The 13918-nt window shown below is 43.2% G+C and overlaps 1 protein-coding gene across 4 annotated transcripts in view; it reads left to right on the top strand.

Moving 5' to 3' along the window:
* Positions 1–1055: 1055 nt before the first annotated feature.
* Positions 1056–13918, top strand: part of PALM2AKAP2 (PALM2 and AKAP2 fusion) — a 460195-nt gene continuing 447332 nt past the window's right edge. For all 4 annotated transcript variants that reach the window (XM_049116365.1, XM_025432731.3, XM_025432733.3 and 1 more), the window contains exon 1: positions 1056–1160. In XM_049116365.1, coding sequence (XP_048972322.1) covers positions 1156–1160 — 5 coding nt within the window. In that variant the 5' untranslated portion in view covers positions 1056–1155. The remainder of the gene's footprint in view (positions 1161–13918) is intronic.

Raw genomic sequence — 13918 nt, forward strand, 5'->3', positions numbered from 1 at the left:
GGGGTGATGTCTATTCTTCTCTTTCTCTGTGCTTTGTCTTTCTGCTTTATCCCGCAAGCTGCACTAGGGCAGGGACTGTGAAGACCATGGTTAAGGCTGCATCCTCAGCACCCTGCGGACCCCCCTCACAGAGGGACCCGGCCTCAAGGCGCAGTGGAAGCCTGCAGCCTGTCCCGTCTATCCTTCATTGCAGCAGGTGCAGGGCACCTGGATGGGAGCCAGGTTTCCACTTGGGAAACCGTTAGGAATAGGGATTCCTCAGAGGCGGTATAAGGAGAGAAATACATGCTCTAGGGCGGCTTGTAACTCTGGGGTGGGGCTATGGTAATTTGGGAAACCATATCCAGTGTATCTATTGTTTTCAAAGAACGAACGAGGGAGAGGATCACTGGATAATACCTTCCTGGTGGGCAGGTCACGCAGGAGATGGAGAGATAAGAAGGGCCTGGGGTCGCCCAGGATAGGAAGCTATATGTTGGCAAATTGAACAGCAATAAAAAAATAATAAATGTATTTAAAAAAAAAGACAGAAAAAAAAAAAAAAAAAAGGAAGCGCCGCCTGAACGCGCCGCTGCGCTGCTAGAGTTTTCCTTGGGAAACTCGGGCGGTTGCCCGCTGGGCTGGCACCGCGGCGTGCCCAACCCACGCAGCCCGGCCCGCGGGGGGCAGGTTCTTTTGCAACTTCCCAGCGCCCAGAGGAGAGCTGCAGGCTTGCGGATGACTCACGCGCTTCCCGAGCCCTCGGGGCCGTGCCCCCCCCTTCCCGCCCCCCGCGCCCGTCCCCGGGGAGCCGCCGCGGGCGCACCTGCCGCCCCGGGCGCCCGGGGCACTGCGCGCAGGTGCCCGCGCGCTCCCTCCCGAAGCCTGCCAGCGGGGCGGCGGGTCCAGCGCCCAGCGAGCCGCGTTATCCAATTGCCTCCCGTCTTACTCGCAGGCGGGGAGCCGCGAGAGCCCGAGCGTTCACTTTGAACCCTCGAGGGGAGGCGGGGGTGCGGGCGCGGAGGGGAGAGGCTTGCGGCTCGGGCTCCACCTCGCGCGCGGCTCCGGCTCCGGCTCCGGCCCCGGCTCCGGCCCCGGCCCCGGCCCCGGCAGAGCGAGCAGCGCCCGAGCCCCGAGCCCCGAGCCCCGAGCCCCGAGCCCCGCAGCAGCGCCGCGATGGAGTGAGTATCCCCGCGCCGCGCCGCCCGCCGGGTTGCCATGACGACCGCGGAGGCAGGCCGCGCCCGCCGGGGTCCCGGTCCGGGATGGGTGTCGGGTGTCGGGTGTCTCGTGGCAGCCCCGCGGCTCTCTAGCAGCCGCCGCCGCGGGGGGCAGGAGCCCGGGGCGCCGCTCGCTCGGCCCGCAGGGCCTCGGGAGGGGCCGCCGAGGGGGGAGGCACGTCCCGGGCGCCCCCACCCCTGCCCCGGCTGCCGCTTCCCCGGGAGTCGGCTGCGAGGGCCATTCCTTGCGATCCTAACCCTGCCAGCAGGACTGCAGCTAAAAAAAGGGGGGGGGGGTCACTGCGGATGGGAAGCAAATGTGGTTGGGTGTGAAGCGTGTAATGGCAGGATGATGAGTTGGTGGGTAATAGGACCAGAGCTGCAATGCCCTGGCTACTAGAAACCATCGGACGACCCCCCCGCCCCCCCCCCCCCCATGATTGATTTGTTCCTGGGGTAATTGACAAACGAGAAAGAAAGGTGGGAGCAGCAGCCCGCGCGGGGTGGGTTACAACGTTTGGCCCCGTGGGCACGGCACGGGAGGGTTGGGCAGCAGAGGGCAGGGAGCAAGAGGGGCGTTAACCAGAAGGACACAATAAAGGGCCTGGGCTGTGGGTTCGAACTGGGGTTTCTTCCTCGTCAGTCTGTGCGTGCCTGCATTGCTTTCTGGTCACTCTCCCAGGCTGCTGCCGCAGCAGGGCCACCCTGACAGGCGACAGGCTCCGGGGAAGGGTCGGTTCTGAAGCCAGCTCTCAGATGCTGCTCCCTTGGTCAGCTTCTCCGCCTCCTGCTCTCTTCCCACGGATACTCCCTGACACTGGGGCTGTAGGAAATCATATTTCAGCCTGGAGATAACGTCCAGTGTTCAGGTATCAGGACCTTCATGCCAAACCCAACAAACCCTAGATGCAGCTTTTATCCCTCTGCGTATCTGATCGTGCAGATGCAATTTAATTCTCACCAACAAGGCTGCTAAAGCAGGGGTAGGAGATGGTGTGGGGTTTTAGGAGCGAGGAGTTGCACATTTCAGCCCCTGCCTTGGCTGGGACCAGTGCTACTGATTTCCTATGCCAGTAATTTAATGTCTCTGAGCCTCAGTTTCCCCGTGTATACAATGGAGACAAGGATGTTCCTGACTTATTTTTTAAGCATCCTTAAGAGGATCAGATAATGTTTCTGTCTCTTCTAAGGGGCTTTGTAAAGTGTAAGGTGTATACAAATGTAAGGAGTTAATGATTAAGTCTCTGGAAAATCAGTTTGCTGGGCTTGAGTCCCTGTGCACTTTGTTGAATGACGTCAGTCTCTCTGGGCCTCATTTCTGGAAGCAGGAATAATAGTGATTTCAGGCAATTTTTGTGAAGATTAAACAGATTGATACATATAATGGTCTTAGAGCCTGGCACAAAGGAAGCTCAATAAATATCATCTCTTATCTATAAATATTATCTGTTGTCTACTATTATTATTACTGTGGTCTCCAGCCTACTCCATTGACATTTTGTGAGGTCTCAGGTTGGCACCAAGCTGTTTTTTTCCCCTCCAGACAATTTATAAAGAAGCTTAATGCCCCAAGGGCAGCTGAGAGTAACACAATTCTCAAGATACCATTGTAGATTTGGAGAAGCAACCAAAAGATAGAACAGACCTGGGTACACAGAGCAGAAGCTGGACAACTTGGCCTTTAGCATGTTCTATTCTTATTTATTTAGTTTTTTATTTGATAGAGAGAGCAAGCCTGAGTGGTAGGGATGGGCAGAGGAAGAAGCAGACTCCCTGCTGAGCAGGGAGCCCCATGTGGGGCTCGATCCCAGGACCCTGAAATCATGACCTGAGCTGGAGGCAGACACTTCACCGACTGAGCCACCCAGGGGCCCCTGGCATGTTCTATTCTTATTGCCATTGCTGTTTGTTTAGACATGGAGACTGTCCTTAATAAGAGAATGAATGTAGATCTAGTCATCGCACTGGGGGAGGTTAAGGGGTACCCTGGCCGTTTGCCAGGGCAGCAACTTCCATCTTTACCCTTCCACGTTAGTACATGAATGTATTGTGTATCTTCCAGACTCCCAACTTGAGTGCTCAGTAAGTGTGGAACAGCATAAAGAATTTGTCACTTCCCTTCCTCGGACCCTCCCTCATTTCCTCTCCCTCCTCCAGCTAAGTTTTTGTTCCTGGGGTGCTCACCTCCCGCACCCTTCCTCTCCTGCAGGATCCACATAGGTGCCACAACCAGCCCCCTTCTCTCCTGATCAACCTGGCCCTGGCTTTCCTGCTCCCCTGTGACATTCCAAAGTCCTTCTCCCCTTCCAGTTAACCTCCTGCATTTCCAACTGTCTGTCTGTTCTCAGTCCCACTTTCTTTGCTTCATTAACATAATCAACTTTTAAACTCTTTTTCTCTCCTTTCAGAATACCACCTTTTCCTGTCTTGGGTCTAACAAAATTTCTCAGCACCTATTCTTCTCCTTATCCTAAGCTCTCTCAAAATCTCATCTTAAATAGAACAGGCTGCTTTAAATATCAGTGAGATAGGGGCTCAATTCTTCTTTCTTATGGGGTTCAGCTTATGTTTATGAAAAAGAATTAAACGGGGAATAAAATTTCACTTCCTTCTTTTATTTTTTCATTTAGCTAACAAATCCTTGTTGAGATTAGCATTGGTCAACAAAGCAGTCACGATTCTTCATCATCTGAAGTTCTTAGTCGAATGAAAAGGTAGATGTTAAAGCAGTAAACACAAATGAATATATAAATAAAGGTGCAATAAATGCCATGGAGGGAAATGCACAGAGAAAATAACAGGAAGGGGATATAAGTTAGATTAGAGTGTCAGCAAAGCCTCCCTGGGGAACTGATATCTGATGTGAGATCTAGAGGATGAGAAGGAGTTGGCTAGGTGAGGAGTAGAGGGAAGAAGCCGTCTGGGCTGAGACAACAGCACGTGCTAAGGCCCTGGCCCAGGAGAAGTCCTTGGAAGGTTGGAAAAACTGAAAGAAGGGTGGTATGGCTGGAGCTTTGGCAGTGAGAGGAAGGTGGTTTAGAGACGTGGCTAAGTGCTATGGGGAGCCACCAAAGAGCTTTATGAATGGGCGTGATGATAATTATTTGTCTTTTGAAACTTTGAGGCTTAAAAGTTCAAGAAGCTAATATAAACTTTTCCTCTGAAGGTATGTAAAATAGACGGCATAGAAAATGTGCCATAGCATATCAGATAGAGGGCTAGTATCCAAAATCTGTAAAGAACTTATCGAAGTCAACACACCCAAAATAATCCAGTTACAAAAGGGGCAGAAGACAGGAACAGACGTTTCTCCAAAGAGGACATACAGACGGCAAACAGACACATGAAAAAATGCTCAGCATCACTCATCATCAGGGAAATACAAATCAAAACAATAATGAGATACCGCCTTACACCTGTCAGAATGGCTAAAATTAGTAACTCAGGAAATAACAGATGTTGGTAAAGACAGAGGAAGGGGAACCCTCCTGCACTGTTGATGGGAATGCAAACTGGTGCAGCCACTCTGGAAAACAGTGTGGAGGCTCCTCAAAAAGTTAAAAATAGAACTATTTTATTCTATGACTGAGCAATTGTACTAGTAGGTATTTAGCCAAAGGATACAAAGATGCTGATTTGAAGGAGGGCATGCACCCCAATGTTTATAGCAGCATTATCAACAATAGCCAAATTATGGAAGGAGCCCAGATGGCCCTCGACTGATGAATGGATAAAGAAGATTGTGTATATATCACATTATATTATTATATTATTCCATCATATAGATGCAATGGAATATTACTCAGCCACCAAAATGAATGAAGTCTTGCCATTTGCAACAACATGAATGGAACTAGAAGGTTATGCTGAGTGAAATAAGTCAGTCAGAAAAAGACAAATACCATATGATTTCACTCATATGTAGAATTTAAGAAGTAAAACAGATGAACAAGGGGAAGGGAAGGAAACAAGATAAAAACAGAAGGAGGCAAATCATAAGATACTCTTAACAATAAAGAACAAACTGAGGGTTGATGGAGGAAGGGGGATGGAGGATGGGTTATAGGTGGGGACTGGCATTAAGGGTGCTTTTGTGATGAGCACTGGGTGTTATATGTAAGTGATGAATCACTAGGTTCTACTCCTGAAACCAATACTACACTAATGTTAACTAACTTGAATTCAAATAAAAACTTGGAAGAAAAAAAAAAAAAGAAAATACGTGTCATAGCCAGGCATCAGAATCCTGCAAATATCTGCTACAGGAGAAGCGGATTATCAATTTAAAAAGCCAGACAGTGTGTGATAATCTAGTACCTGATAGTTTTGAATAAGCCAAGGTTGTTAATTTTAAATCAAATATGGTGAAAATAAAAATATAAACATTTATCCATGAGTATTATTGCTTTTAATAAAACAAGGGCATCTCCGTTGAAATAGGAAAAAAAAAATACATATAGCCAGCAGAGTTCTAACTGATTGTACCTGGCTGCCCTCCTTGTTGGGTTGAGTGTGATCAATGTTATATGTGGGAACAAACTTTAGTATGTGTGGTTATTAATTTGATACGACACCTATTGGTTTTGCTGGATACTTCTCTAGAACACCGTCTTCAAAACTGTGGGAGCTGAAAGGCACAGAGGACGTAACGTGGGAGCTCTTTAAATTGTTGCCCTCTCTGCCTGCACTGGGCCTCTGACAACATAGATGGCAGCCTCAGAACTGATGTGATGGGACTCAGAAATGACATTTCCCATCGCTTGTCAGGTGCCTGCTTTTTATTTATTTTTATTTATTTTTTATTTTTTTTTTTAGATGCCTGCTTTCACATAGACTTAGCCACAGGCCAAGCCACAGGAGATCACAGAGCATCTCAGCTAAAGATTGTTCTTTCACATAAACAAATCTAGTCTCATGAAGAGATAAGTGTGTGAGGGATATTGAGTCATAGCTGATTTCTGATTTTTAATATATGCCTCATTCATACATTCACCCATTTATTCAGCAAACATTTACTGAATATTTCCTATGTGCCAAGCACTGTGATAGGTACTGGGGATAAATGGTGACCGGATACTGTCTTCAAGGAATTTCCTGTTTAGTCTAAATGTGACTATGGGTGCTATATGACCTTGAACCCTTTTTGTTGGCTAAGTCTGTCCTCCTATTACACAAAGTGTGCCATTTCACGTGCTCAGCACATCGTAGACATTGAATAAACGTGTTAAAAAATGTGTGAAGGCTTTTAAAAGTTAATTTTATGATGGAAGCAGTGTATGCTTTTTACAACAGTTCAAATGTTTTGGGGTTTAGTTTAGGAAGTGAACCTCCCCCTTTCCCTATGCTTTCCCCCAAGGCTTAGTCCTTAGAGCATTACCACGAACAGTTTGGAGGTATCCTTCCAGATATTTTCCATGCAAACAAAAGAGAGTTGGAAACACATATAAGTTTAAATACTTCTTTTATATAAATGAAATCATACCACATACATTATTCTGTAGCTTGCTTTTTCCTCTTAATGTATGGTGCATAATTTTATATATCAATATGTATACATCTATCACATATGCTTTTTTAAAAAGATTTTATTTATTTATTCATGAGAGACACAGAAAGAGAGAGAGAGGCAGAGGGAGAAGCAGGCTCCATGCAGGGAGCCTGATGTGGGACTCGATCCCGGGACTCCAGGATCACGCCCTGGGCCGAATGCAGGCTCTAAACCACTGAGCCACCCAGGTGTCCCTCACATGTGCTTTTATTAGCTGATTAGCATTTACTTTTGGAATATAGTTCATCAGTCCTCTTTGATAAAGGTTTAGGTTTGTTACCACTTTTTTTTTTGCTATTATATGCAATGTTGCAATGAACATCTTTGTACATCCTGCAGCTGAATCTGTATACTACTTTCCAGAAATGGAATTGCTGAGTGAGTGAATATGCATATTATGAATTTCTCTATATACTGTCAAAGTGCGTCCAAAAATGTTCTATCACTTTACATTGCAATCCGTAATTTTGAGTCCCTGTTTCTTCAACTCCTTGACGACCCTCACCACCTCTGAGTATATATACTCAAGCATATATTTATATCTGAGTAATACATTTATATTTGACTCATCTAACTTAATGTAACTACTCAGTGGTCACAGTCTGTGCTTTTCCTCACTGGACTGAGGGCCTCCAGGCTACTTTTCATTTTTTCAGAGAGCACTATGGAGCTATAAAATATAAATAGGAAGCTTGAGTCCAAAAGAGAATGAAAATTATTTACAAAGGGAAAACTTAAAATGCCTAATTTACTTTAAAAAGTGATCAAGTAACATTTGTAGAGTTTGTCAAATTTCAATTTCATTGGTTGGTTTCTTACTCCTATAATTGAGGAAATGAGAGTATATCACTCAGCCCTCCATTTACTATTTGTTGCAGTTACATTGTTCATTTTACATTTTCAAAGTTTTTAACATTGGCAATTTTGATTTGTAACCATAATTCTCACAGTTCACTCAATCAACTGAGCACCGCTTATGCACTGGGCACCATTCTAAGTGCTGAGAATACCGCAGTGAACAAAACTGAAAAAGATCCTCCCATCACAGAGCTTTCATTTCATAGAGGAGACCCAATGTGTATATACATTAATGTCAGGAAGTGTTATGTGTTAAGAATAAAAATAAAACATATTAGGAGACTGGAGGGTGATGATGGAGGGTTATTTTTGATGGAGGAGTCAGGAGACAGGTTTCTGAGTGGGAGCGTTTGAACAGAGTCTTGAACAAGTGAGTAGGTGAGCCTCAGAAGGAAGAGCAGTTGCAAAGATCCTGAGGCAGCACCATGCTTTGTGGGCTTAGTGTTAGTCTTGGATCTGGATGGAGCCAAGATCACCAGCCCCTTCCTCACTGGCATCCTCTTTCCTGAGCATTAAGTGTTTAGTTGGAAAGTACTGTTTTCAAACAGGGCCCAAGGGCATTATATTCTGAATGCCTTTCTGTTGCTTCTATGAACAAATAAATCGACTGTAAAATTATACATTCCTGTACCCCCCCCCCATAATTCTATAAGACATTGTTCCGCTGTGTTGTGGCATGAACTGTTGCTCTGAAAAAGAGTGAGGCTAGCCTGATTATTTACTCTTTGTAACTGGCTTGCAATGCAAGCCCTCCCACTCTTGCAATTTTTTTTTTTTTTACCTTGGTGCTGAAAAAATTATTTTTAAACATGAGAGTTTAATAACTTTTTGTGATATTCCTCACTGCAAGTCACTGGTCAGTTTTTTTTTTGTCACTGGTCAGTTTTGATATTTCTCACTGCAAGTCACTGGTCAGTTTTTTCTGGAAAATGATACATTCCCTTGATCTAAAGATTTATATTTTCCTTTTTTTTTGGTAAAGACATTTTCTTTATGGCTTTCAATTAAACAATATACTTGTTCTCTTATTTACAACACATACATCTATTATGTTTTATGTATTATACATAATAGATGTATGTGTCATATCCATATCTATGTCAAATTGATAACTCCATAACTAACCATAGTTATCCATAACTATCTCAAATTGTTTATGTTTTTTTCCCTGATTTTTCCTCTGAGCTTTTGTTACATTTTAAAGTCAATCCTCTAGGCAACTGACTGGTTCTTAGCAATATTTGTTTAGTTCTTACTCATTCTAATGTAGATTTCATTTCTATAATGGTTTTATTGTCATCTTCAATTTGTTTTCTGACTCCTCCAGCTCATTTTGCACATTTTAGAAAGGTTTCATATTTTCTTTAATTTCTTTGCATGGAGAATTTATCTGAAAATTTCATTTACTTGTATTTTTTCTTTTGAAATATACTTACTTGCCTTTTGCATGTAAATCTTTCCTGTCTTTTTAAAAAATAATAATTAAGCATATAGAATCTATGCATGTTGAAAGTTTTGCACTTATTACTCCTCATTTAGAACTCCAAACAGGTGTTCTATCCAAGCATTCTGTTTGCCCAAGAATAAGGGGGAGACAGTGTTTGGGGAAGATCGTGACTTTATTATTTTTTTAAATTTTTTTAAAAAGATTTTATTTATTTCTTCATGAGAGACACACAGAGAGAGAGAGGGAGAGACACAGGCAGAGGGAGAAGCAGGCTCCATGCAGGGAGCCCGATGTGGGACTCGATCCCAGGTCTCCAGGATCACGCCCTGGGCTGATGGCAGCGCTAAACCACTGAGCCACCTGGGCTGCCCAAGATTGTGACTTTAGATGCGATCTTTGTCTCATAAATATTTCTTACAACTCTATAATATCTTCTCTAAAAATGCCTTGTAGTATGTGAGCAGGTCACTGAGATAGATCACATATTCCAGCTCTGTGTGTGTGTGTGTGTGTCTGTGTGTGTGTGTGTGTGTGTATGTGCATGTGTCTCAGAGCAGAGGGGCAGACAGATATTTGGTGCTCATTTGTCGCTATGTGGTCAGCTCTGTTTAGCATCTACAAACAGAGGGGAGGGGGCAAGTCATCTACAAAGGTGATTGTTACTTTCCTTCTTTTCTACTCTAACCTCCAGACTATGGCTAGACTGTGGTAGATTATGACTACGAGTCCTCTACATTAAGTTTTAAAATTTTAGACTTTCACTGATAAGAGATAGAGATAGAGATAAATAGATAGAGAAAGAGAGAGAGAGAGAGATATTTCACAGAGTAGTAGCTCCATTGGAGTCATTTCTGCGCCATGCTGGTATGGAACCAGGTGCTCCACACAGATGTTTCCCATGTCTTTCATGACTTGTTCATGCCACTCCTCACCATCCCAGCGTTGGGCCTCTGTGAACTCTCTCTTTACTTATAGAGAATTTTTTGAAAGCCAACTGGAATCTCTAGAGGTAGAGATCACCTTTTAGGATTGTCCACTGTTTTAACACAATTTTTACTCCTTAGGGAAGGTGATTCTTAGAATCTGTAATTTAGAAATCTTAACTCTCCTAGTTTCATAGAAGATAAATTTTGTCCAACTTTTCTTTCATCTCAGCAGGTTTCAGGGAGATAGAAAATTTGCCTTTACCCTGTCTCTGAGTGAAAGAATCAGCCAATCTTGCATCCCCATGAAAATATTAGGAACTAGCAAATGTCATCATTATTGGAAAATTTGTTGTTATCATAGATCCTTTCTTCAATCAGTTCTCAGCAGTGTTAGGACAGAATAAGTTTGTGAATAATATTGTAAATACTTTGCAGTAGAAGAATTTTTTTTAAAAAAGATTTTATTTCTTCATTTGAGACAGATACAGGGAGAGAGAAAGCACATGAGCAAGGGGAGAGGCAGAGAGAAAAGGAGAAGCAGACTCTTTGCTGAGCTGGGAGCACTATGGGGCTCAGTCCTAGGACCAGGAGATCCTGACCTGAGCTGAAGGCAGATGCTTAACCATCTGAGCCACCCAGGTGCCCCTGCAGTAGAAGAATTTTGAAGGAGGTGTGCATAGCAGGTATTTTCTGTCCACCCTTCAAATCCATTCTCTACTTCTGCGTACTGCCCCATGAGGCTGACTTCTGTGGACTGCATCAGTTAGGCTCTTTTGTCCTTTGGTTTCCTATTGGGTTGGATCAATGCAAGACACCAGCAGGAGACCTAAGGGTGGAAAGAAGAGTGAGGTCAGCGTATATGCTTTATGGTCTCCCTTCCAGTAGGGTAGGGCATTGGCTCTGGCTACTTTCCTCATGTGAAGGCTACACCTCCTGCCTGCAGCCCTTTCCTGCTTCTGTTCTCTACTAATTCTGGTAACCATTCTCTCCCCTTCCTCCTTCAGGGCTTGGTGAGACTGTGGCTGATCTCCCTACTTGGTTTGCCCCTGGCATGTTTCACCATTCCTGTTGGTTTCCCTGAACTCTGCCCGTGGTTTTGTAAAGCAGACCCATTATTAAGCTCATTTCAATTATCCAGGTTAAGCATGCCTTCTATTTCTAGCTGGGATTCCAGCTCACAGAGTGTGCAAAGGATAGAAGTGTTTGAAGGTTTAAAAAAATACTTCATATTACTGGGTTGGAACTTGGCAACTTTCTGTTTTGTTTACACATTTTGGTCATTGGAGGTCAAGGCTCCAAAATATGAAGAAGCTATTTGATAATCGTTATGAGTTGACTCTTGAACTTCAGAAAGAGAAGTTCTTTTTTTTTTTTAAGAATAAATTTTTTATTGGTGTTCAATTTGCCAACATACAGAATAACACCCAGTGCTCATCCCGTCAAGTGCCCCCCTCAGTGCCCATCACCCAGTCACCCCCACCCCCCACCCTCCTACCCTTCCACTACCCCTAGTTCGTTTCCCAGAGTTAGGAGTCTTCATGTTCTGTCTCCCTTTCTGATATTTCCTACCCATTTCTTCTCCCTTCCCTTCTATTCCCTTTCACCATTGTTTATATTCCCCAAATGAATGAGACCATATACCTTGGTGTCCATTGAAAGATGAATGGATAAAGAAGATGTGGTTTATGTAACAATGGAATATTACTCAGCCATTAGAAATGACAAATACCCACCATTTGCTTCAACGTGGATGGAACGGGAGGGTATTATGCTGAGTGAAATAAGTCAATCGGAGAAGGACAGAAGGAGAAGTTCTAATGCTGCAAGTTACTGAGGTGATTGCTTGCTTGCCGTTGAATGTCATTTTTCTTATAACAAAAATTCCCCCAATTTGACTCCTCAGAGGGAACACCTATCTCAGTTATGAGGTGACTTAATTAGAATTGTATTTAAGGAGGGGTACTGGGGTGGCTTGGTTGGTTAAGTACCTGCCTTTGGTTCAGGTCATGATCCTAGGGTCCTGGGATTGAGCCCCTCATTGGGCTACCAGCTCAGTGGGGAGCCTACTGCTTCCTCTCCCTCTGCTGGTCCCTCTATCTGTTCTCTCTCTGTCAGATAAATAAATAACTAAATAAAATCTTAAAAAAAGAATTTTATTTAAGGAAATGAAATTTTATTTGTTCTCATAATAGAAAAATTGTTTTCATGAATAGAACTTCATAGTATCTGACCTACTATTTAAAGAAGTGTTAACTTATCAGTTGTATCTAAATGAATACTTCCAAATTACCGTCAAATCAATAAAATCTGTCCCATCTTATTTAATCTTCTTCACAGCACAAAAGCATAAAATATAGTCTAATCAAAAGGTGTGCTTTACAAGTTCTGAATAGATGGGATCTAAATTAAATATATTTTACTCCATGTATTTTCATATAGCATTTCATGCTTAGAAAGTGAGTTTAAGGGTGCATAGGAGGCTCAGTTGGAGATTGATTGGGTCAGGTCATGATCTTAGAGTCATGGGATCAAGTCCCATGTTGGGCTCCATGCTTAGCATGCGTCTGCTTGAGATTATTCCTCTCCCTCTCCCACTCCCCATGCACACACACACTCTGTCTCAAATAAATAAAATCTTTTTTTAAAAAAGAAAGATATTTAGATTCTTTATCCTTCTTTAAGTATTTCTATTTCTCTGTCAATTATCTTCATTTATTCATTCATTTCATTCATAATTATTAAGTACCTATTATGTGCTAGGTACCTGTGATACAAAAATGAATATGCCAGCCCCTGCCTTCATGGAGACCACGATCTAATTAGGAACAGACATAAGTGGCCAAGTTATTATAATAAAGTATGCTAAGTGTTGTGCTGGGGAAAGTTTTGGTGGGATACTGTCTGAAGCTATGACATAGCAAGGGGACAGGAGCCTAAATGAATTAAAAGAGCTCAGATGTTTTCTGAGGTCAAAATCCAAGCCTAATTCTTAGCCCTTGAAATTAATTTAGCATAAAACATTTTGTTTTTAATGTCTGGACTAGTCATCTTACAACTTCTTAAGTCACTTTCCAAAATACTAGTCAAGCCAACTCCACTGTTAAAACTAGTTTAAATAGTCAACAGTCTTCAAATGTTTGTTTGTGCTATCGAACCTATGGCTCATGCTACCTCCATGACCAAGCATGTTACAATCAGTACCATGGTGAATGCCTGCCCCCTTGAGGAATGAGAGACTCAGTTGTCCAGATGACAATGCAAAGTGAGATCACTGATAGAGACAAAACAAAGGACAAAATGCAAACAGAACAAACACAAACACTTAAAGACTTACAGGTCTCTGCTACACATTTTTAAGGCACAGTACTTGATTTGTGTTTGCCATCTTTGTTGAAATCATATTAAAAGCCTCTAACTTTTGAAAGTCATCAAGATCTCCTACATTGTACAGATTAACCAGGGAAGCACTAAGGACGTTGACCTAGAAATGACTGGAAGTTCTCCCTCCTTCTAATGCTTTCCTTATCTTTTTGTCTCCAAAGAGGGAGGTGCCCAGCATTTAAAGTTACTGATGCCATAATAAAGTCTCATTTCCTGAGACACTCACACTGTAATGTGCGTATGAATCACCTGGAAATAGTGTGAAAAGGCAAATCCCAAATCTGTAAGGATGGGGTAGGGTTAGTGATTCTACATTCCCAGCAAGCTTCTAGAAGAAGAGGCTGTTCTTGCTGCTGGTCTGTAGACCACACTTTGAGTAGCAACGTTCACAGAGCAAAGACACAGTGTAGGGCTGTACATAATGCAAGAAGTAAGGGCCTCATTCTTTTACACTTCCTCCCTCAAAACAGAACTGGAGTTCAGTAATCTCTGTGTGAAACTGGCCAATCTAACAGAGCAAAACCAGGCTCTTCATTTTAGTTGGCATAACATGACGACA

Source organism: Canis lupus, chromosome 11 (assembly GCF_003254725.2).
Source record: "Canis lupus dingo isolate Sandy chromosome 11, ASM325472v2, whole genome shotgun sequence".
Taxonomy (NCBI): Eukaryota; Metazoa; Chordata; class Mammalia; order Carnivora; family Canidae; genus Canis; species Canis lupus.